This window comes from Pelophylax lessonae (genome assembly GCF_965119305.1).
Source record: "Pelophylax lessonae genome assembly, chromosome: 4".
NCBI classification, from domain to species: Eukaryota; Metazoa; Chordata; class Amphibia; order Anura; family Ranidae; genus Pelophylax; species Pelophylax lessonae.
The window spans coordinates 492,600,678-492,622,773 of NC_138771.1; the positions used below are offsets into that span (position 1 = coordinate 492,600,678).

Here is a 22,096-nt window from a genome sequence, read left to right on the forward strand (position 1 = left end):
GCAGCTGATATTCCTGTGTGGTGCTCCTGCAGGAGGGGTTCTGTGTGCACTTATTACATTGTGTCACGTGACTCCTGCTCGGGAATGAAGGGGTTACAGGGGCTTTCTGTGACCAGCAGCGACTTGGGAGCTTGCACTCTCTCTGCCACTTCCTTCCCCCTCCATTTCCTTCCTGTTTCACCTTTAATTTCCTCTCCATCTGACTTCCCCACACTAGTCATGTCTTCCCTTTCCTCCTTCGTCTCAGCATCTAACAACACTCCATATTGCCATTTCCCTTCTTCCTCCTCTTTTATTCTCCCGCCATTTCCTTCCCCATCCCCCCCTCCCCCATCTTCCTCCTCTTCTCTCTCCCTCCATTTCCTTCCTTCCTCCACACATCCCTCTCCCTCCTCCTGTGTGTGCTTGGCACATTTCCTGGTGCGGCCCCTTTAAGAGGCAGAGCTCAGTGCTGGGAATCCACGTCAGTTTCAGGAGTGGACTCTCCATACTGACATCAATGAGGGAGGAAGAGAGAGAGGGGGGCACCCTGGCTTCCTGGAAACACCCCTCCCCCACCATGTGCTGCCACTGCTGCTAACTTCTGGAGTCTGGGGGAGACTGTACCCCCCCAGCCTGGGGGGCGACACTGAGCGCTGCCATGTGTGCTGCACACTTCATCATTAAGGTGAGAAGACAATTGTGTATGTGTGATCCCTGGGCTGAGCTACATACACAACACAACACAACACAATACACTGCACACACACACACAATGTCACATCTCCCCTGGCTACACACACTGCACAAAGTTTTCTTTTACTATTCAAATGTTTACAAACAAACTTATACAGAGGGAAGGACCGTCCTGGTGTCGCAAGGGTTAAACTGTGCATGTTATTGTTCTAATGTATACACACAGTCACATTATTATTCTACATTTATATGGCTCTGACATATACCGCAGTGCTGTATGGTCACATCAGGCTCTATTACCACAGGAGCTTACACTCTAATGTGTATACACACAGGCACATTATTATTCTACATTTGTATAGCTCTGACATATACCGCAGTGCTGTATGGTCACATCAGTCTCTACACCACAGGAGCTTACACTCTAATGTATGCACACAGGCACATTATTATTCTACATTTGTATAGCTCTGACATATACCGCAGTGCTGTATGGTCACATCAGTCTCTACACCACAGGAGCTTACACTCTAATGTATACACACAGTCACATTATTATTCTACATTTATATGGCTCTGACATATACCGCAGTGCTGTATGGTCACATCAGTCTCCATTACCACAGGAGCTTACACTCTAATGTATACGCACAGTCACCGCATTATTCTACATTTATATGGCTCTGACATATACCGCAGTGCTGTATGGTCACATCAGTCTCTATTACCACAGGAGCTTACACTCTAATGTATACGCACAGTCACCGTATTATTCTACATTTATATGGCTCTGACATGGACACATCAGTTCCCACACCACAGGAGCTTACACTCTAATGTATACACACAGGCACATTATTATTCTACATTTATATGGCTCTGACATATACCGCAGTGCTGTATGGTCACATCAGTCTCCATTACCACAGGAGCTTACACTCTAATGTATGCGCACAGTCACATTATTATTATTCATTTATAAAGCGTGGACATATTCCACGGTGCTGTACAGAGATCACTGAACCATTCACATCAGTCTCTGCACCAGAGGAGCTTACACTCTAATATCCCATCCCTGTCACATCATCATTATTATTATTATTATTAATAATATTCATAATAATTTATATAGCTCTGACATATTCCATGGTGTTGTACAGAGAATACTGAGCCATTCACATCAGTCTCTACACCAGAGGAGCTGACACTCTAATATTCTACCACAGTCACACACTATTATTATTTATTTTATATAACTCTGACATATTCCACAGCCTTGTACAGAGAACACTGAGCCAGTCACGTCATTCTCTGCACCACAAGAGCTTACACTCTGTCTATGCACAGTCACATTATTAATATTATACATATATCTCTGCACCAGAGGAGCTGACACTCTAGTGTCACACTAATATTGATTATTATTATTATTCTGCATTTAAATAGCTATGACGTATTCCACAGTGTTGTACACAAAAAAACACTGTGCCAGTCACATCATTCTCTGCACCAGAGGAGCTGACACTCTAATGTCACAATATTATTATACATTTAAATTGCTCTGACATATTCAATAGTGCTGTACAGAGAACACTGAACCATTCACATCAGCCTCTGCACCAAAAGAGCTGACACTTTAATGTCTCACACTATTTTTTATTATTATTATACACTGTTGTTGTTCTACATTTATATATCTCTGACATAGTCTACAGTACTGTACAGAGAACACTGAGCCAGTCACCTCCAGTCTCTGCACCAGAGGAGCTTACATTCTAATGTCCTACCTCAGTTGCACTATTATTTTACATTTGTATAGCTCTGACATATTCCATAGTGCTGTACAGAGAACACTGAGCCTTTCACATCACTTACTGCAGTAAAGGAGCTTACACTCTAATGTCCCACCGGAGTCACACACTTTTAGTCAATATTATTATAGATTTATAGAACTCTGACGTAATCTATAGTGTTGTACGGAAATCGATGAGCTTGTCACAACATTCTCTGCACCAGAGGAACTTACAATCAAATGTCCCACCACAGTCCCACATTAATAATTATACATTTATATAGCTCTGACATATTCTGTAGTGCTGTACAGAGAACACTGAGCCAGTCACGTCAGTCTCTGCACCAGAGGAGCTTACAATCCAATTTGCCCATTAGTCACACAGTAATGATAATAAGAGTGTGTGACTAATGGGGTGTTACATCTGCACCAGATGAGCTTGCACTCTAATGTCTCTCTGCAGTCACAAACTTCTTAAGGGAAGAGTGTTAACTGACTAATGGCAGACTTTCTGTGCAGCCCCCTTTTCTGAAGATACGTGGTGATTGGGCAGGTTTAAAGAATAACAATGTTTTTATCCAGAAGGATAATTGGCCTCCAACTACAACTGAAATATGACTTTAGGGTGGACTGGGGCTTTAGTAAGCAGATTGTAAAGTTCAGTGATCTATATGCAGTTATTGAAATCTCCAATGTGTGATTTTGGAGGGCTGTGTGACAATGTTTTGGGAGGATTTGACAGTTGATGTGACTCCGTGTACCCAACCCCCACTGCCCTGGAATGTCATATGTAATTTTATAACTGGCATGTGTTTGATTTTCCTTTCCTGTCAGCGGAGATATTGGACAATGCCAGCTGGCAGTTAGTGAGTTAAGCAAAGCCTAGGCATGGCTCCCCCCCCTCCCCGAATGTCAGTATCCACCATCTTTAGAACTGGCAGAGGCCCTGGAGGTGGGATTGGGAAATTCTGTGACATGTTACTGCTGGTCAGCCAGTTGGGGAAGTTGCAGGTGGCTGTGAAAGGAGGAAATGAAACCAGAAGCTACCATGAGTGTTTCTTTTCTAATTCGTTACATTGTTATATACTGTGCTAAATTTATGGGCTGTGTATTCTGTTTTATTTTTATTGGTGTCAATTATATACACCGCCAATAAAGGGTTACATTTGGGTTTGTGTGCTTTGCTAGCCTGTCTGGTATTTTTTGGGCTGGCGGTTGATTTAAACTTTTTGGGGCTTTTTTTGCTTCCTGTTTCCTGGAAGAGTTTACAAATCCCAAGAAGAAAGTGCGTGTAAGGCTGCTGTGGGTTTTGTTTTATTTTTCTGGTTCTTGGAGATGGTGAAGCATCTGTAGCAGTGATTTTGTTAAAGTGGACTCCTCATTAAATTTCACATAAGCCAATGGCATACAACAGCATTGCCAAATCCTCTTCTGTTAAAAAATAAAAAGTCACCCCTTTTTGTGCCTGGGGGTTTTTTTTTTGTTTTTTGGGATGGATAAATTAAGTGTTATTATAACTCGCTCATATGACATTAACCCAGGGCTTGACAAATTTGCTTGAAATCGAAAAAAGTTAGTAGCCAGTTTTTTTTAATGCTTGCCGAATGGCTGGCTTCTGTCGGACCGGCTGCCGTACACACGGGCCCAATTTTCAATGAACCTGCTGATGTTGCCCAGCATTCGACCCGTGTGTACTTTGTTTGCTTCTTCTTAGAGATATTAAAGAAACACTCCAACCACCATGACCACTTCAGTGATTTGAAGTGGTCATGGTGGTAGGAGTCAGAAACACTGCACATGCTGGGATACTTACAATTATGTGCTGGGGGCCAGTTGCACCCCTAGCACATGTGATGTACTGCTGGCGGAAAATGCTGACGGAGAGTGGAGCGGCGCTGAAGGAAGAATACAGAGCCGATGCTTCCTGTATCTCTCCTCTCACAGGCAGACTGCATTTGATATCACTCCGCCTTTGACAGGACGGAGCCGGAAGTGCACAGGAAGCATCGGCTCCGATCTGTCACAGCTGACAGACCCCGTTCTGTCTCCAGACATCCCAAGTCTCCTGTGAGGTGCGGGAGTCTCCCGCATGCAGGAGCGGCACTTTTGGGTGTCAGGGAGCCGCAGCTCGCATGTGGGAGACTCCCGCACCACGCAGGAGACTTGGAATGTCTGGTGACAAGACATTTGCCGCAGTGTAACCAAGGGCGCCAGGCTGCTAATTCTAGATGCCAATGCGACCTGGTGCCTGGGAATTGTCAAGCTCTGCATTAACCACTTTTCTACCCAGGTATGTTTACAAATCAAGAGCTTGATACCAGCTTAAAAAGAAAAGTATTGGAATTTAAAATAAAAAAAAAAAAAAAAAAAAAAAAACATTTATGCTCCCTCACCTAGATGGGTGCAGCATCGGTCCCCTCATCACCTCTAAGCTCACGTTCACATCGGTGCAACATATCATGCGATTTGGACCTGTCAAATCGCATGACAAGTCGCTCCTGTTTGTCAGCAATGGAAATGTTCGAATTGGGTCGACGTCGACTTTTTCGGCGCTGCACAGATTTGAAAAGGTAGATATTGCATTATTTTTGGCGATTTTCAGGTGCCACCTGCATAGACGTCTGTGCACCTGAAGTTACGCTGACGTGGCTTTGAAATTGTGCAATTTCAAGGGAAGTTGCACGTTTTCAAAGCCGCATTCAATGTAAACCAGAGCTAACACTGAGAACTGAGCGATCAAAGACCACTGATCACTCGGTTTTTAGAGAGCAGTGACTTTCCCTGGCTCTCTGCTTCTACTCATCCAGCGCTCACTGAAGCTCTGGGGTGTGCAGGGGGTGGGAGCGGCTGGCTCAGGCTCTCAGCATCTCGCTGAGAGCCTGAGCCAGCTGCTGGTCAGAAATCTGTGTGGAACCCAACTTTTAAGGTTATGTTCACACTGATTCGACCCGAAAGTCGTACGACTTCTAATCAGACTTTGCCCTGTGGCTTCATTTTTCGATATCAATGAACAGGCTCCAACTACCAGGTCCTTTGAGTCTAGTATGAATTTTGTGGGGAAACCCCAAGCCAGAAAAGAGAGAAATTAAAAGGGTCCTGTGCGTATTCACTGCGATTGAGGTGCAAATTCAGCCATGCAAACTGTATGGCTGAACTCGCACCACACAGACATCGCATGTGATTTTAGGAGCAGTGCGCTCCGAATCATATGCGATGTCTGTGATCGCAATAGTGTGAACCGGCACTTATGGACCATTTGGTTGAGAACACAACCAATTTGAAAGCTACATTCCTGGCATGTGCAGGGAATGTATCTGTTTATTGAAACATTTAAATTGATGGGTTTAGTCCTGCTTTAACTAGTGTAGCTGAGGATGCAGCTATTCAAACAGATCTGTGTTTGAATAGTTGTGTTGGAGGACAGGGGAGACATGGGGGGTCTAATAGAGCTTCAATGTCTCTATAAAGAGCAACTGCCTATTCTATCACATAGGAAGCTTTTTAGCCCACTTTTCATTGCAAAAAAAATTTAAGCACCCCTGTTGCCCTTGCGTGCACACACACACCACATAAAAAACAACATGTAAGGCAAGCATGTGTGTGTATATATACATCAATTGAGCCACGTGAGGTATCTTTAGGAACATTATGTGGGAAAAATAATTCTAGGGCCAAAGTTCATGGTTAACTTTAAACTGATTACCTGTAAAGAATTTTAAAGCGTTACCTTTGGGTAAAGTTGGGTACCGTCGTTTTTTGCCAATCCACAGATGTGCATAATTTCAAGCTTGACGTGTTTGGTATCTATTTACTCAATGCAACCTAATCTTTAAGGCTTCATGTACATGGGACGTTTTAAAACCTTTCCTGAACGCTGGAACTTGACAGCTAGTAACCAATGGTTAAAAATGACCGTTTTGCCGTGTTTATGCGAGTTTAGCAGGATTTGCATTTCTACATTGTAAAATGGTCAGAAATGTATCCCCTTTGAAAACGCCTATAAACGAAATGCTTATAAACGGGAGTTACCGCGTTTAGACGTGTTTGCACGCTGTTACAAGCATTTGGCGTTTCAAATGCCAATAAATTTCTGTCTAAAAGCATTTTTTTGCTTTTTAAAAAAAAAATGCCACTAAATTCAGTTGCCTCTAAACGAGTATAAACGACTGAGTGTACATGGACAGATAGGATAACATAGGGGAGAGTTTAGGGGCTGCTGAAAAGAAACGCCCAACTGCTCCTAAACGTCCGTTTATCAGCAGCAGTGTACTGGAGCCCTTATAGCAGGGATCCTCAAACTACGGCCCTCCAGCTGTTGCAGAACTATACATCCCATGAGGCATTGTAAAATTCTGACATTCACTGACATGACAAGGCATGATGGAAAATGTAGTTCTTGAACAACAGGAGGGCCATCGTCTTCCCAATATGGACCGAATATAATATTTAATTGTAGTATATTTTTCCCTGAAAACTTGCATTTGATAAAAACTCTGTACAAATGATTGTGCAACATAAAAATCACAGCCAGCATCATTTTATTTCTGATTTTGTACTTTTTTTTTTTTTTTCTGGTTACAATAATTTCTAGGGAAAAAAAAATTGAGATTTGTACATGTGTAAATTCCTGGTAAGCCTGCTTAAAGACTGCATCAGTCTTTGCCTACATGGAGCTTTGAGTGTTTCAGGTCATTCCAAACTGCTGACAGTCAGTGGTATTCAGATAGACCGGTCCTGTCTGGTGGACTTGCGAGTGATCAATGCTCCCCTGTAAAGCCTAGTATGCACGTTCAGAGGAGGAAAAATGACACTTTCTAAGCAATCGTTCAATAATCTGATTGTTGGTACACAGCATTCGAGAACCAATTACGACCGTTCTTGCAAAACTATCCGAAGGGACAAACATGAAATTATTTTCTTGTACACTTTTTCATTTTAACCACTTCCCGCAAATGGATGTAGCTCTACGTCGGCTCAGAGAAGTGGTTGTACCGGAGTGATGCCTGCAGCTAGAGGCATTATCCCGGTACCCTTTTTTAGGCTACGTTCACATCTTGGCGTTGCTATTACAGGCGTTTTTATGGGCGTGTTTTTGCAGGCATTTTACAGGCGTTTTATGGGCGTGTTTTTATGGGCGTGTTTTTGCAGGCGTTTTACAGGCGTTTTATGGGCGTGTTTTTATGGGCGTTTTTGCAGGCGTTTTACAGGCGTTTTTTGTGCAGGCGTTTTTAGATTGAATAGAGACCAATCGAAAACGCCTGTAATCTGCCCAAAAAGAAGCTCATGTACTTTTTTATACAATGTTTGGGGGTTCTAAGTAATTTTCTAGTTAAAAATACAAATTTTAACTTGTAAACAACATGTCAGAAATGGGCTTGGTCCATAAGTGGTTAATCAGTACAGTATTCGCCCCCAAAAAAAATAAATAAACAGTAAGACCACACATGCTCAGAAACTAGAAAAAAAAATGCATTACAATACAACACATCACTTCCGAAGTTAAGTTGTAGTCTGTCATTCAAGAATTTTTGTAAATTTAATAACCTCTTCATTTTTTGATATGGGGTGAAAAAACAAAACAAAAACTGGGTGAGCATTCGTCTGATATTCCTATTGTGTGTACAAGGTTTAATAGGCTAGCCCCAGGTTGGTCTCCAGAGGTTGCTTCTCATGCATCTGTCTCTTACCAATCATGCATACAGTACTTCATATTTTGGAATGAAAACTGGCGCACAAAGGTGACTGCTCACTGTCAAGCTACTGTGATCAAAAGCTGGAAGTCCCACACATTCAGCTTCTAGTCCTCTGGCCACAGCAGACTATTTCAGGAGTGGAGGGTTCCAGCAGTGCAGAGCATTTCAGGAGAGGAGGGTTAGCTAGAGGAAGGAGCAGAGCCCTCCAACAAGGAAGAGTGTTTCAGGGGAGGATAGTTACCTAGAGCAGTGTTTCTCCACCTTTTTTCAGTCGAGGCACTCCTTAAAATTATGGACAGTCTCGAGGCACCCCATTATAAAATGTAAAAAAATATTCTAATAGTTTTACATAATGCAGCAACATCCATATGTAGGACACCCAACGTTGGAGGTAATTTATTCTTCCAAAGAAAATACACTTTTGCTCATTGGTACTGTCTAGTATGCCAATGTTTCTCTTCTTCCTCAATTTCTCTCCATCACTCCTCAGTTAATGTCTCCCCATTGCTGAGGGAGAGGGACACAGGAGGGTCAAACAAGGATGCTGTGGAGGCAACAGACACCCTCCTTATAAACTGATGACATCAGTCAGTGTCTAGGAAGTCGTAATGGTGCCTAATGAAAACCTGTGATTTTTGTGTAACTAAAAGGCAGGCTTAATCCACCTGCTGGCTTGTATACAAATTATCATCAGTTTTTAGGCATTTTGCCAAGGCACCCTTGAAGTAAACCTCAAGGCACCCCAGGGTGCCTGGGTACCCTGGTTGAAAAAGGCTGAGCTAGAGGGAGGAGCAGAGCCCACCGGCAGTGCAGAGTATTTCAGGAGAAGAGCAATAGAGGAAAGAGTCAGCAACTTGGATGAATGGTGTGAGATAAAAGAAAATTCTTGTGGTCTATTACTGTAGTAATGGTTTAATAAATAACTTTGTAGGGATTATTTTCTATTGATTATACTGCTGTGTACACATTTTATGCAGTAGATGCAGTATAAGAGGGCAGTTTAGTCTAAGTTTAATCCATGTGCCAGATGTATGACTAATGAAACTGACCGCTGCTGGCTATCACAGATTATTTGCAGCTGGAGGGATGATCTCCAGAGTCCTCTGCAGCCCGCCACTGCCGCAGCATGCGCTCTTCCAGGCACAGGTAATGGGGACAGAATCAGGTAAACTTCTTTTGCTGTTTGGCAGCAGCAATTACACCCTCAGGGCTCCAGGTGATAAAGTGGTCATTTAGATTTATTTGGGTATTTTCAGTGCAAGTAGTTTCTGGTGCAGGGACAGGAGCTTTCACTTCAAGGCAGCACAGGGAATAATGTAGGCCAGCCATTAGCCGGTGCTGAACCAGCCGCAATTTGAACCAAATCGATCAACTTGGGTACAACCAGCCTGCCGGATTCAGTTGTGATTATTGCTAGTGGCTGCTAAATCCGCTAGATTTAATCACTGTTTTCTCCCAGCAAGGATGGCTTCATCCCATCGGGAGCAGACAATTGCTCAACAGGAGGGATTCCCCTGTAAGCACTGTCTGTGCTAATGGGAAAATCGTGTGAATTTCTTTCCTGCAACCTGTTGTTTGCACCTTCTATATGGCTTGCCTAAGTGTCAGGCTTGGTTCATACTTGATTCACATGCGACTCACGGCAGGGGTCTGGTGCATCCCTGTTCTCCGTTTCAGGGACAAATTGGGCCTGAATTCAGGCCTGAAACAGTGCCAATGATGCACAGGTCTCCTGTGCAATTTGCTCTGCAGCTGCCCCGGAGATGTGTAAACTGGCTCTATTGAGAGCCAGTCACAGTCTCCAGTCATGCAAATTGGATGTGGGGAAAACCCACATCCAACTCTCATCAGTGTGAACCCAGCCTGAAGGCGTAGAGGGTAAGTATTGATTTAGCTTTACACCAACTCGAAAACTGAACTTCCACTTAAAGTTTTAATTACAGACCTGACTTTAGACTCAGTGATGTCATCATTGGGTCTCTATGCTTCTCTATGCAATGCAGGCACATCATGGCTGTCAGGATGGGCCAGCAGGGTGCTGTACATAGCGTCTTGAAAACATAACAGCACCTTATCTCAAGTACTCCTCTCAAGAGCAAGCCCACTGCTTGCATCAGAGCTAAAAGCCCTTCAGAATAGTTATGCAAATATTGAAGGCCCCTTTACCCCATCATCTAGGCAAAGGGAGCCTTGACTGTTGGAAGCTTGGCAGCTATGTGGGCGTTGTGATAAACGGGGAGTTTAGGTGGATTCAACAGGATTGGCCACTAAGACACAAGGTGATGGGGTGGAGCCTGAACTCTAGAAAAGGGGCTACGCAAGGGCACGTCCCACCACTCTGAGGAGATTCTGACGTCGCAAGAGTTGCCCACCAGCCCGTTGCAAATTTGTCACAGCTTTGTTGGCGGTTTTACCTTGCCAGTGATGGATATTTCTTTATGGGCCATGCCCTCAAGTTTAAGTCTGGGATCAGTTTTAATGCCTGTGTCACACTGATGGTAGAGACAGGCCTATTAGACTATCTGTGTTTGTTATGATGCTCACGGTATAGACCACATGTGTCAAACACAAGGCCCGTGGGCCGAATCCAGCCCTCCAGGTCATTTTATGTGGCCCTCGCATTTCTCCTGCAGCTGCAGGAGAGCTCCAGTCCTCCTCTGGTACTCTTCCAGACCCTGTACTTTATGCTTTCCAGCAATGCCTCCAGCTTCTTCTCAGCAGCAGCACAAGGTAAAGGGGGTGCACTGTGATGTAAGGGAGGGTGAAGGTCTCAACTTCTAATGGTGGAGAGGCTCTTGATGTCTTATGTAAGGGTAGGGGATGCTCTGGACATCTAGTCTTACAGATGCAAACGTCCCTTTTGAGGGCAATCATAATGCTGATGCGGCCCGCGATTAAATTGAGTTTGACACCCCTGGTATAGACCGTGACTGGCATCGTTATGTTGAAATGTAATATTGTTACAGTTGATAAGTTCAATAAAACTGTGGCCTTGCCCTAATTCCAACTTAAACAAGTATGTGTGTCTTTTCTGGGGGGGGGCAAGGTCTTGTGTTGGTAATAAGTGGTCAGAATGGGCCTAAGCTTATCATCAGTCACGAAATGCCTTGATGAGTGGATTCTAGCCTGGGGGAGAAGGAATGTAAGCAGATTAAACTTCACCTTTAAAAATGTATGAAAACTTCTTCTCTTATGTTCCCTTTTGGTCTGTTTAAATATACAGTTAAAAGCATTTTATTTTTTTTGCTGGATGAGTGCAAAGAAATATCTGTTGATCCTGCCGGAAGTCTTGTGTGCTGATAACGTCCGGTGTTTCACTCTTGTTAGAACACTTCCTTTCATGTTCTTGTAGCCCTGCCCCCTGGGGAGTGGCATAGTGAACACACATCCTCCTCACTTCTGTTGCCCTGAGTGTTGTCCGACCCACTTGACACTCTAGGCTCTCACATATTGAATGATTAGACACTACCAGATTGCGGTAAAGAAGCAAATTTACTTGTCTTTGACTTGTGTTTTAAAAGAACAAAGTAACAGTTTCAATAAAACATTCAAGCTCGGTTCACACTAGGGCGACCTGTGAGGCGACCTGGTCGCCTCACAGGTCGCTGCAGGTCGCCTCCCATAGGGAAGCTGCGGACCCGTTCTAATAGGAGCAACACAAGTCGCTCCGACCTAGAAAAAGGGTCCGGAGCTTCTTTGGGGCGACCAGGAGGCGACCGCCATAGACTTCAATGTTATGAAGTCCGTGGCGGCCGCTCCGAGGTCGCGGCGCGCTGCTCGCACCGCGATCTCGGAGGTCGCCCCAGGAAGTAGCGTCGCGGTAATGTGAACCGGCGCTTAATGTAAAGAATCAATAATACAGGAAAGATCCTGAATCCTCAACCCAGAATTGGATGCGAGCTAGCATTCAGGATCTCGGAGAGCAACCTAAAAAGCCTATGTATTGCTTTATAATTGAGGATTAATGTATCAATAATCTGTAAATAAGACTACTCAATTACAATGTGAGAGTGATCACCCAAAATCAATGCTTTACTATAATAAGGAATAACTCCAAAATACTTCTAACCAATCTCAGTGAATCTAATATCCTGAAATTACAGTATATGTATATCACAGTACTCTCTGTATCCTATAGGGGGCCCCCTTTACTTTAGATTGCAAGAGTCTCCTGAATGAGCAAGGCCTTGCTAGTCTTTGCCGGCAAAGGTATCCTTAGCAAATCCAGGGAAAGTATTTGTAATCCACGGTAAAGGTGATGATCAATTGTAATCCACACTGTAATCCAAATTGAAGAGGAAGAGAGATTCCTGTGCCCAAATAACTAGTACCCAATTTATAACACTGGTGGGGGGGGGGGGATTGTGAGGAGGCATTCTAATCCGCTACGCACTGTTCTGCACTGCAGTGTCCCGTGGCGACCGTTATATAACTAGTGCAGCCGTCGGTTCAAACTGTTTCAGGCCCACCCTGGCTCAGTCCAGCTATTCCAGTATACACTCTATATTGGATCTCTCTGACCCAATATGATGAACTCCGTATCCCGCGGTCCACACCGCCAGTCTCCAGCTTTCCTCAGAAGCACTTGCAGTCTCTCTGAGCGTTTCCCCACTCGGCCCACCACCGAGCTCCGTCCACACACTGCTCTCTCTCCCCGGTGTCTGTCCACTAGGCCTCCGGCCTATCCTTCTCTGCACTCCGCAGCATCGCATTTTGGCTGCCCCCCCCAAGAGCAATGGCAGGAGGTGATGGTGTTATTTGGTTGTATTTGTCAATTCATTAACAGTAACTTATAACTTCTTTTTTCCTTGTTAAAAAAAAAAAAATTTGCCTTGGAAAGGGTTATACAAAAAGAGATGGCTCATTCCTGTCAGTCCTGTGTTCTTACCTGAGCAGGAAATGCAGTGATGAATAATTCAGGAATGTGATCATCAGACTGAACTTTGTTAATAAAATAAAACAACTTCCGGAAATGCTGTCTGAGCAGTTCTGTGCTTTCGTGTGTGTGTATGCGTATGTATGTTATATATATATATTGTGTGTGTGTGTATAATTTTATTTATTATTTTTATTTTTTATAAATGCAATGTATATGTACAAGGGCAGCCATCATTTGCCCTCATGTATTCTGACTCTGCCACCTACTTGACAATGTTGTGCAGTGATTGTGCTTTGCTGTTCCTTTCTTTTTTTTTTTTTTTTTTTTATTTTAGTACAGCAAAGCACAATCACTGCACAACATTGTCAAGTAGGTGGCAGAGTCAGAATACATGAGGGCAAATGATGGCTGCCCTTGTACATATACATTGCATTAAAAAAAACACACACACACAACTAATGCAGCCACCACATTTAATGATTGCCAAGCTGCAATTTGTTACAGGTTTCGTTTTTGGTTTAATACAGTTTTAAGATTTGAAGTTTTCTGCATATCAGACTGCCTTTAGCATCACTGCCAACTAATAATCCACCTGCAAATGAGTGTAGTTTAGTGCAAACGGAGACTTGTCCTAAAAAAAAAAAGAAAAAAAAAAAAGAAAGGAACAAGTCTCCGTTTGCACTAAACTACACTCATTTGCAGGTGGATTATTAGTTGGCAGTGATGCTAAAGGCAGTCTGATATGCAGAAAACTTCAAATCTTAAAACTGTATTAAACCAAAGAGGAAACCTGTAACAAATTGCAGCTTGGCAATCATTAAATGTGGTGGCTGCATTAGTTGTGTGTGTTGTGTTTTTTTTTTTTTCCTGTGTTAAAGAGGAAGTAAACCCTAAAAAAAAAAACCTGTAAAGACAAAGGCATAATGAGCTAGTATGCATCGCATACTAGCTTATTATCAAATACTTACCTTAAGGCTCCATTCACATCTAGGCGTTTTGGGGCGTTTTTCTGCTCTAGGATCAGCTCTCAAAACGCACAACAAGACAAATCCTATTCATTTCAATGGCCCCTGTTCACATCTGAGCGTTTTGACGCTGTATACAAAACGCCCAACGCTCAAAAAAGTACATGAGCTTCTTTTTGGGCAGATTACAGGCATTTTCCATTGATCTCTATTCGTAGCGAAAAACGCTACGCTCAGGTGTGAATGTAGCCTAAAACGAAGCCCATGGGAGCTGCCGTTCACGGCACTGGGCTCTGAAGGAACGGCACGGGTGTCCGTTCCTTCAGAGCGAATGCGCCGATGATGTCATCGGCTCAGGCTGCTTGCACTGTAAATATCTCCTAAACGGTGCATGTTTAAGAGATATTTACAGCACCTAGAGGTAAGCCTTAATATAGGCTTACCTATAGGTAAATGTCACTAAAGTGGGTTTACAACCATTTTAAGAGTGTCCCCATTCTGGAGGAAGGGTAAAGAGACACCACAGACAGCAGCACTGCCCTTCTAGGGGGAGGGAAGTGTTCGATGTACTAGCAGATTTAAATGCGCAAACAGCTTGAAGCTAAATGCCAGCTAATACTTTAAGGCTGCATTCACACCTGAGCATAGTGTCTTTGCACATTTTTTTTATGAGCGACTTTGGCATGTTTTCTTGCAGCGTTTTTGCACTTGGGCCTTTTTGTTTATTAGCCAATAGATAAAAGATCATCTGTTTCATCATTTGTTGCTATGTTATTCACTTGGAGTGGAGATGTGAACCATCTCCATAGAAAATCATTGAATTTTTTTTTTTTTTTTTTTTTCTCCTGCGTTTTGTAGCTTCAAGCTACAAAAACGCTCAGGTGTGAATGGAACCTAAACCAGTGACAGCAAGCATTTTTTTCCTTTTTTGGATAAAGTTTTTACATGTATAAAGGCTGATCAATGTAAGCACCGCTGTCAGTTTTAAATGGTTTGTTTTATCCCTGTAACTGATGCATCTGGAAGAGAGCTTGTTCTTTTGAAAAACAGGTTAACTGTCCAGATCACCAGATGAAAATATTAGTTGCATTCAAATTTAAGGCTTTCTATCACATCTAAATCTTAGAAAGTCGCAATCTAATATTGGTATGTGGGTTAAATACTGCTTTGCTATAAAAGGTATGGACATTTACAGCAAAAATTGGTTTAACCTTTTCGCGGCCAGGTCCATACTTTCTACCTGTCAGGTGAAAGTATTCGGGCGGCTCACCCACACCCACAGTACTGGCACCCCGCCATGTTTTCCGTGGTCCGCTTGCCTATCTGTGGGCAGGGGACCGACATGGCGTGTGCTGAGGGGGGGTGAAGAATGGACACGTGTCTGCTCTCCTCCCCTTCTTACTGTGATCTTAAAAGTGATGTATGACGTCTCTTCCGGGTAAGCCTTTCGGTGTCCTCGGGAAGCAATGTTTTTCAATGCGATCTGCAATGCAATACATTTCAGTGGGGACCAGAGAAGACCTACAGGGTCTTAAGCCATGCATGTCTCATTAAAGAGAACCTGTCACTAAAAATCATCACATAGCGTTCTTTGTCCCCTATGTAATGGAGGGGGGGGGGGGGAGACAAAAAGTTAAGTGAAAAAAGGTGTTTGCAAAAAAAATAAAGTTCTACCCAAGCATATAAAATCGCCCCCCCCCCCCCCCCACACACACCTCCACATATACGCATGTACAAACGAAAAATCATGCGTCAGGGGTGCCTATACATGACCTCGTCACTTCCGGTTATGGGAGTCTCAAGTGCGCATGCGCACCAGACATTATCTTGGTTTGGTAAACTTATAACACAGAGCGACCAGTTGAATGAGAGGAGGCGGGGCTGAGGTGGGACGAAAGACACCGCCGCGTCATCTGCAGAGCTGAATAGAGGAGGCGGGACGGAGGTGCGACCGTGTAATAAATGCAGGACTTTAGCGACTCCTTCTGTTTTATTATCTTTACTAATTATCGTATTATTTACCCTTAGGATTTCATTACATTTAGTATTTCTTATTTTGCATTATAGAAATACTAAATGTCATGAAATCCGAAGGATAAATAATACGATAATTACTAAATATAATAAAACAGGGAGTCGCTTAAGCCCTGCATATATTACACGGCCGCACCTCCGTCCCGCCTCCTCCGCCAGCTCTGCATATGTGCCTCCGTCCCGTCGCACCTCAGCCCCGCCTTCTCTCAATCAGCTGTCCGTTCTCTGTTATAATTTTGCCAAACCTCGAAAAATGTCTTCTGCGCATGCGCACGGACGACTCCTATCAACTGTTTTGTGACGCTCTGTCACCGGAAGTGACGAGGTCCGATTTTTTTTTTCACAGGTCCGACAAAATTTTAGAACACCGGAGTGGGAGCAATAATTCTAGCTCCGGATCTTCCCCTGTAACATTAAACTAATACCTAAAGGTGGATTTTTAAACGTCGCCTACAGATACTGTAGGAAAGTTTGTCGCCATTTCACAGGCACACATAAATTTAAAGGTTTGACATGTTTGGTATCTTTTGCGAGAATATTTTGTGACATAAAAAATTGGAACTATCACTATTTTATTCTCTAGGGTGTCTGCGTTCAGAAAATACACAGTATAATGTTTGGGGGTTTTATCTTCAGGGCTAAAATGATTTTTTTAAATGTGTGCAAAAAATGGCACTGGCAGCGAAAAGGTTTAAAAAGAAAAAGTATGGCCAAAGCTCCTTTTTTTGGCAATACTTTGGGTCCCAGAAGTGCACTTATTTTTGCTTATCTGTGATCCACAATCAGCCAACAGTGAGCTAAAGGCCATTATCAAATGCTCCAGGCTCTGGCAGGGTCACAACCATTTTGTCGGGATCTACCCAGTTACCTACTTTAGCCTGGCGCTAAAGTAGGTGTTGCTGGAGCAGAGAGTGGTGACTGTCATTCGTTGCTCTTTGCTCTGAACAGACCGAGAACTCCGTCATCAGTAGTCATGTGTTCATTCAGTTCTCGGTCTTAGAGCAGGCGTGAGACAGCTGCAACATCATACCAATGCTGGAGTACTGAGGCAGAGTGCTGCAATGTTTTCAGGAAGCTATGCCTAGCCATGAGCTACCTACATTGCATAGCAAAGCACATAGACCCAGTGATGACATCCTTGGATCTAAAAAAAAGCTATGTAGTGAAAACTGGTTTGATTTACCAGTTTCATTAGCATGGTGATGAGGGAAAGCAGCAACCAGGGAAGGCAAAATATAAGCAGGTTAAACATCCGCAGAAAAAAAAAAAACTCAAAAATGTGCTGCTTTACAATTCAAACCAATGTTGCCGTTCACTGCTTATGGGCGCCTAACAGACCGCAAACCTTACAGAGGATTTAACATTTTTACTAACTGGGTTCCACTACTGCTACTGTTACTACTTGGTTCCTGGACTGTGCGGCTCCCCTCTGACATCATCTTTGGTCTGCTCCAACAATCTTCAGCTACAATGTAAAAATAATATCCTAAAGTGGTTGTTAACCCACTTTATCCACTTAATCCCAACCCTGTGTGCCCTGTATCTGTGTGTTTTTTAAAAAATAAGCTGTTCTTTACCAGATCTCGAAATGCTGATAGCCGCTCACGTGACCCACCGACTCTCTCCTCTCCCCGTCTGACTGCTGCAGCGTGCAGAGCTGAGGGTTCCCCGCTGACGTCGGGAGGAGACAGCCAGCTGGTCAGGTGAGTGGCAATCGGCGCTCTGAAATCTGGTAAAGAACTGCTTATTTTTATAAAACGGATACAGGGGCACACAGGGTTATTTAAAAAGACAGGATGGTATGAAACCTTAAGCAAAACTGCAGGAGGGGAGGGGCGGGCACCGACACAGGAGCAGGCAGGTAGGGAAGGGGGGGGAGAGAGGACAGGAGAGCTGTGGATGAGGGAAGCACATAAACTGACCACAGTGTCCGGGCTTAGCAGCCATGATATACTGTGGTCAGTTTACAGAGGAGACGGCATAGCCAGACAGGATCAGCCAGGTTTTTTAGGTAATAAAGGGGGCCATATTAAACACCACAAGCACTGTGCAACATGCTTTAGGGGAACAGAAATTATATATTTAGATTAACCACTTTACGACCGTCCGCCACTGTTATACTGCGGCAGACAGGCGCTCCTGTGCAAACCGCTGTAGCTATACATCAGTTGCAGTCAGGCAGCTAGGGGGCAAGCGCGCCCTGACGGTGCACGTGGCAGGCGGCTCCGATCTGGCTGAGAGAGGAGGACGGGCAGCTGTTGTAAACACAGCTGACTGTTCCTCTCCCTGGAATGATCACTGAGCCCCTGTGATCCTTCTATATAGGATCACAGGTCTCTATGATCATTTCACAAGCCACGCCCTCACAGTTAGAAACACACTCCTAGGTACACATTTAACCCCTTGATCACCCACGCTGTTAACCTTTTTCCTGCCAGTGTCATTATTACAGTAACAGTGTATATTTTTAGCAGTGATTACTGTAGTAATGTCACTGGTCTCTTCTCCCCCCCCCCCCCCCCAAAAGTGTCAAAAATGTCAGTCAGGGGTCCGATCTGTCTGCCGCAATGTCGCAGTCGCCACAATTACAAGTAAAAAAAAAAAAAAAACCCAATAAAAATTACATCTTTCCCGTAGTTAGTAGACGCGATAACTTTTGCGCAAACCAATCAAAATACGCTTATTGCGTTATTTTTGATTAAAAAAAAATTTAGCAGAAACAAATTGGCCTAAAATGTTTTTTTGGGGAATGTTATATAGCAGAATGTGAAAAATATTGTCTTTTTTTCAGAATTGTCGCTCCTTTTTATTTATTTATTTTTTTATAGTGCAAAAAATAAAAATCGCAGAGGTGATCAAATACTACCAAAAGTAAGCTCTATTATTGGGGAAAAAAAGGATATAAATTTATTTAGGTACAGCGTCGCACAACTGCACAATTGTCTGTTAAAGTAATGCAGTGCCGTATCGCAAAATATGGCCTGGTCATTAAGGGGGCAAATCCTTCTGGTCCAGAAGTAGTTAACAAACGCTTTAAGGGAGGAGGAATGGGTGTCCTGCCCCTTGGCCAGCTGCATGCATGGATTTTCCTTTCTGCCCGGTAGCAAGGGGGTTAAACCCTTGTATACCCAGCGCATAGCCAGCAATGGGGAGATGGAGTACTTCTACCTCCGGCAGCTTACCGCTTGATTTTGGGGGTTAAGTGAGACTTGGAGTCCCCAAGGGGCCACAGTGTCATCACAACCTTCAATCTCTTCTGTATTACACAGGAGAGGTGGTTTGGCCCTGTCAAGAAGCTTGTATGAGGCCCAGTGTTTTCTAAAGATGGTTCTGCTTCCTCACATTATTCAAGACTAGGGGAAAAAGTTTTAAAAAAAACTATCTGGTAGGCTTCTCCATGTGTCTGCCACCAGCTATCTATATGGCCCAAGGATGACGTGCGCGGTGCGTGTACAGACGTCTCTCCAGCAATAAATTCTTGTCCTTTTACCCCAGCACGGAGGGAAGACGAGAGTGTTTCCCTATGACCGGCCCTAGAAAGTAGCAGATCCTGATCCGATCTCCCCGTATCTCATTCCATCCCACTTAACCACATTTTTATGCACTCTTTTATAAATGCCGGGTCACGTGGCTGATGACTATAAAACCTTTTTTGCTTTCAGCAAATATTTATTGAGCGGTATCTTGGAGGGTGAAGTCCTTTTTTGTTTTTATTTTTCTAAGCTAGTAATGCGTTTTTGTTACTTTTGTGTTCGTTTCTTTTGTGTTCGTTTCTTATCGTAAGCGAAGATGTCATGTGACACACAGATTTCCTGCTGTGCCCTTAGTGCCGGTTCACATTTGTGCAATCGCGGAGATCGCATGTAATTCGGAGCGCACTGCTCCTAAATTACATGCGATCTCATGTGCGGTGCGAATTTCAGCCGTACACTTTGTATGGCTGAATTCGCACCGCATCCGCAATAAATGCGCACATGAGGCTTTTTTTCATTCGCAGCAGAATCAGATCGCATAGTGGTTCACACTAGTGCATTCCAATTCTGTGCGAACTTGCAGATTGCACTGCTATTTGCGATCGCAACTGGGGGTGTCGTTAACTTTTAATTGACACCCCCTGCGTATCGCATATGGCAATGTGAACTGCCAGAAGTGCGGATGCGATGCGGGATCATGCTGCATATTCGCAGCGTTTCCGGATCGCACAAATGTGAACCGGACTTAAACCAAGTGTTCCTTTTTAAAGGGTCAGAACACCCAAAATAACAGTAAAAGGAAATCTAATCCTACAGTGTCTTTAAATTTTATACATTGTAGTAAATATTTTACACTCAAATGAGTAATGCAAAGCTTTATTGACAATCGAGATCATTTCAGCATTTTATATGGAAGATTTCTTTGCCAAATTGCAATAAGAAAAAATAAATTTTTTGTTATTCAATAAAACCAGTTAGACCACCCAAAATTGATATTCAGTTCTTTTTTCCCCTGTAGGTACAATATGACAACCTCATTTATTCTGTAGAAGGCTTTTCTAAATGGGGAGTTCTGCCTTTGCTGGGATCACATTATCAGTACCAGTGTTGAAGATGTACTAAGCTCCAATACTAGTCAGTATGACGAGACGCCTGGTGCAGTATACCTGGGGACTTTGCCAGGGATACCATACTCCATGCAACAGGCTGTTTATATTTTAAATTATTTCCTGTTTAGAATTCTGGGAGAAGTACAGCAGCCAATCCTATAATGAAGAGAAAGTTATGTTTGCGTAAAGTGATACTAACTACACACTTTTTTTACTTTACATTGTTTCTCCTATTTCTGTGTGTGGATGATGGCACTAATTATTTTAATAGGAACAAAAAAAATCGATATACAGCTGTCACATGACCCAGATCTTTCCCAGCCTATCTGCAGATAAACATAAGCAGGAGGAGCTTCTAGTCCTCTGCTGGTGGTCACATGTTAAAAAAAAAAAAAAAAAAAAAAAAAAAAAAAAAAAACCCTTGGAATACAAAAAAAAGTAAAAATGAGTAAAAATAAATAATATCAATAAACAGTTTTTAAATTGGCATACAAATCTATACAGGTGCATCTCATAAAATTAGAATATTATCAAAAAGTAATTTTATTTCAGTAATTCAATTTAAAAAGTGAAACTCATATATTTTAAATAGATGCATTAAACACAGTGATATATTTTAAATATTTCTTTCTTTTAAATTTTGAGGATTATGGCTTACAGTTAGTGAAAAACCAAAATTCAGTATCAAAAAATATATTACATAAGACCATTTAAAAAAAAATATCTCTCTCTCTCATATATATATATATATATATATATATATATATATATATATATATATATATATATATATATATATATATATATATATATATATATATATATATATATATATATATATATATATATATATATATATATATATATATATATATATATGTGTATGTATAGATATATTTAATAAAGAAATGTTGGCTTATTGAAAAGTATGTCCAAGTACAGTATAGTATGCACTCAATACTTGGTCGGGTTCCTTTTAGCATGAATTACTGCATCAATGCAGTGTGGCATGAAAGCGATCAGCCTGTGGCACTGCTGAGGTGTTATGGAAGCCCAGGTTGCTTTTAAAGCGGCCTTCAGATCGTCTGCATTATTGGGTCTGGTGTCTCATCTTCCTCTTGACAATACCCCACAGATTCTCTATGGGGTTTAGGGTCAGGTGATTTTGCTGGCCAATCAAGCACAGTGAAAACACAATCATTAAACCAAGTATTGGTACTTTTGGCAGTGTGGGCAGATGCCAAGTCCTTCTGGAAAATGAAATCAGCATCTCCATAAAGCTGGTCAGCAGTGGGAAGCATGATGTGCTCTAGAATTTCCTGCTAGGGGGCTGTGCTGACTTTGTACTTGATAAAACACAGTGGACCAACACCAGCAGATGACCTGACTCCCCAAATCATCACTGACTGTGGAAATTTCATACTGGAGGTCATGCAACTTTGGATTCTGTGCCTCTCCACTATTCCTCCAGACTCT

General features: G+C 42.8%; 1 protein-coding gene across 1 annotated transcript in view; it reads left to right on the top strand.

Moving 5' to 3' along the window:
• The first annotated feature begins 395 nt into the window (after nucleotides 1-395).
• The window catches only part of ETV6 (ETS variant transcription factor 6), a 109,081-nt gene continuing 87,380 nt past the window's right edge, over nucleotides 396-22,096 (top strand). Inside the window, exon 1 of the mRNA XM_082256920.1 lies at nucleotides 396-667. Coding sequence (XP_082113046.1) covers nucleotides 641-667 — 27 coding nt within the window. The 5' untranslated portion in view covers nucleotides 396-640. The remainder of the gene's footprint in view (nucleotides 668-22,096) is intronic.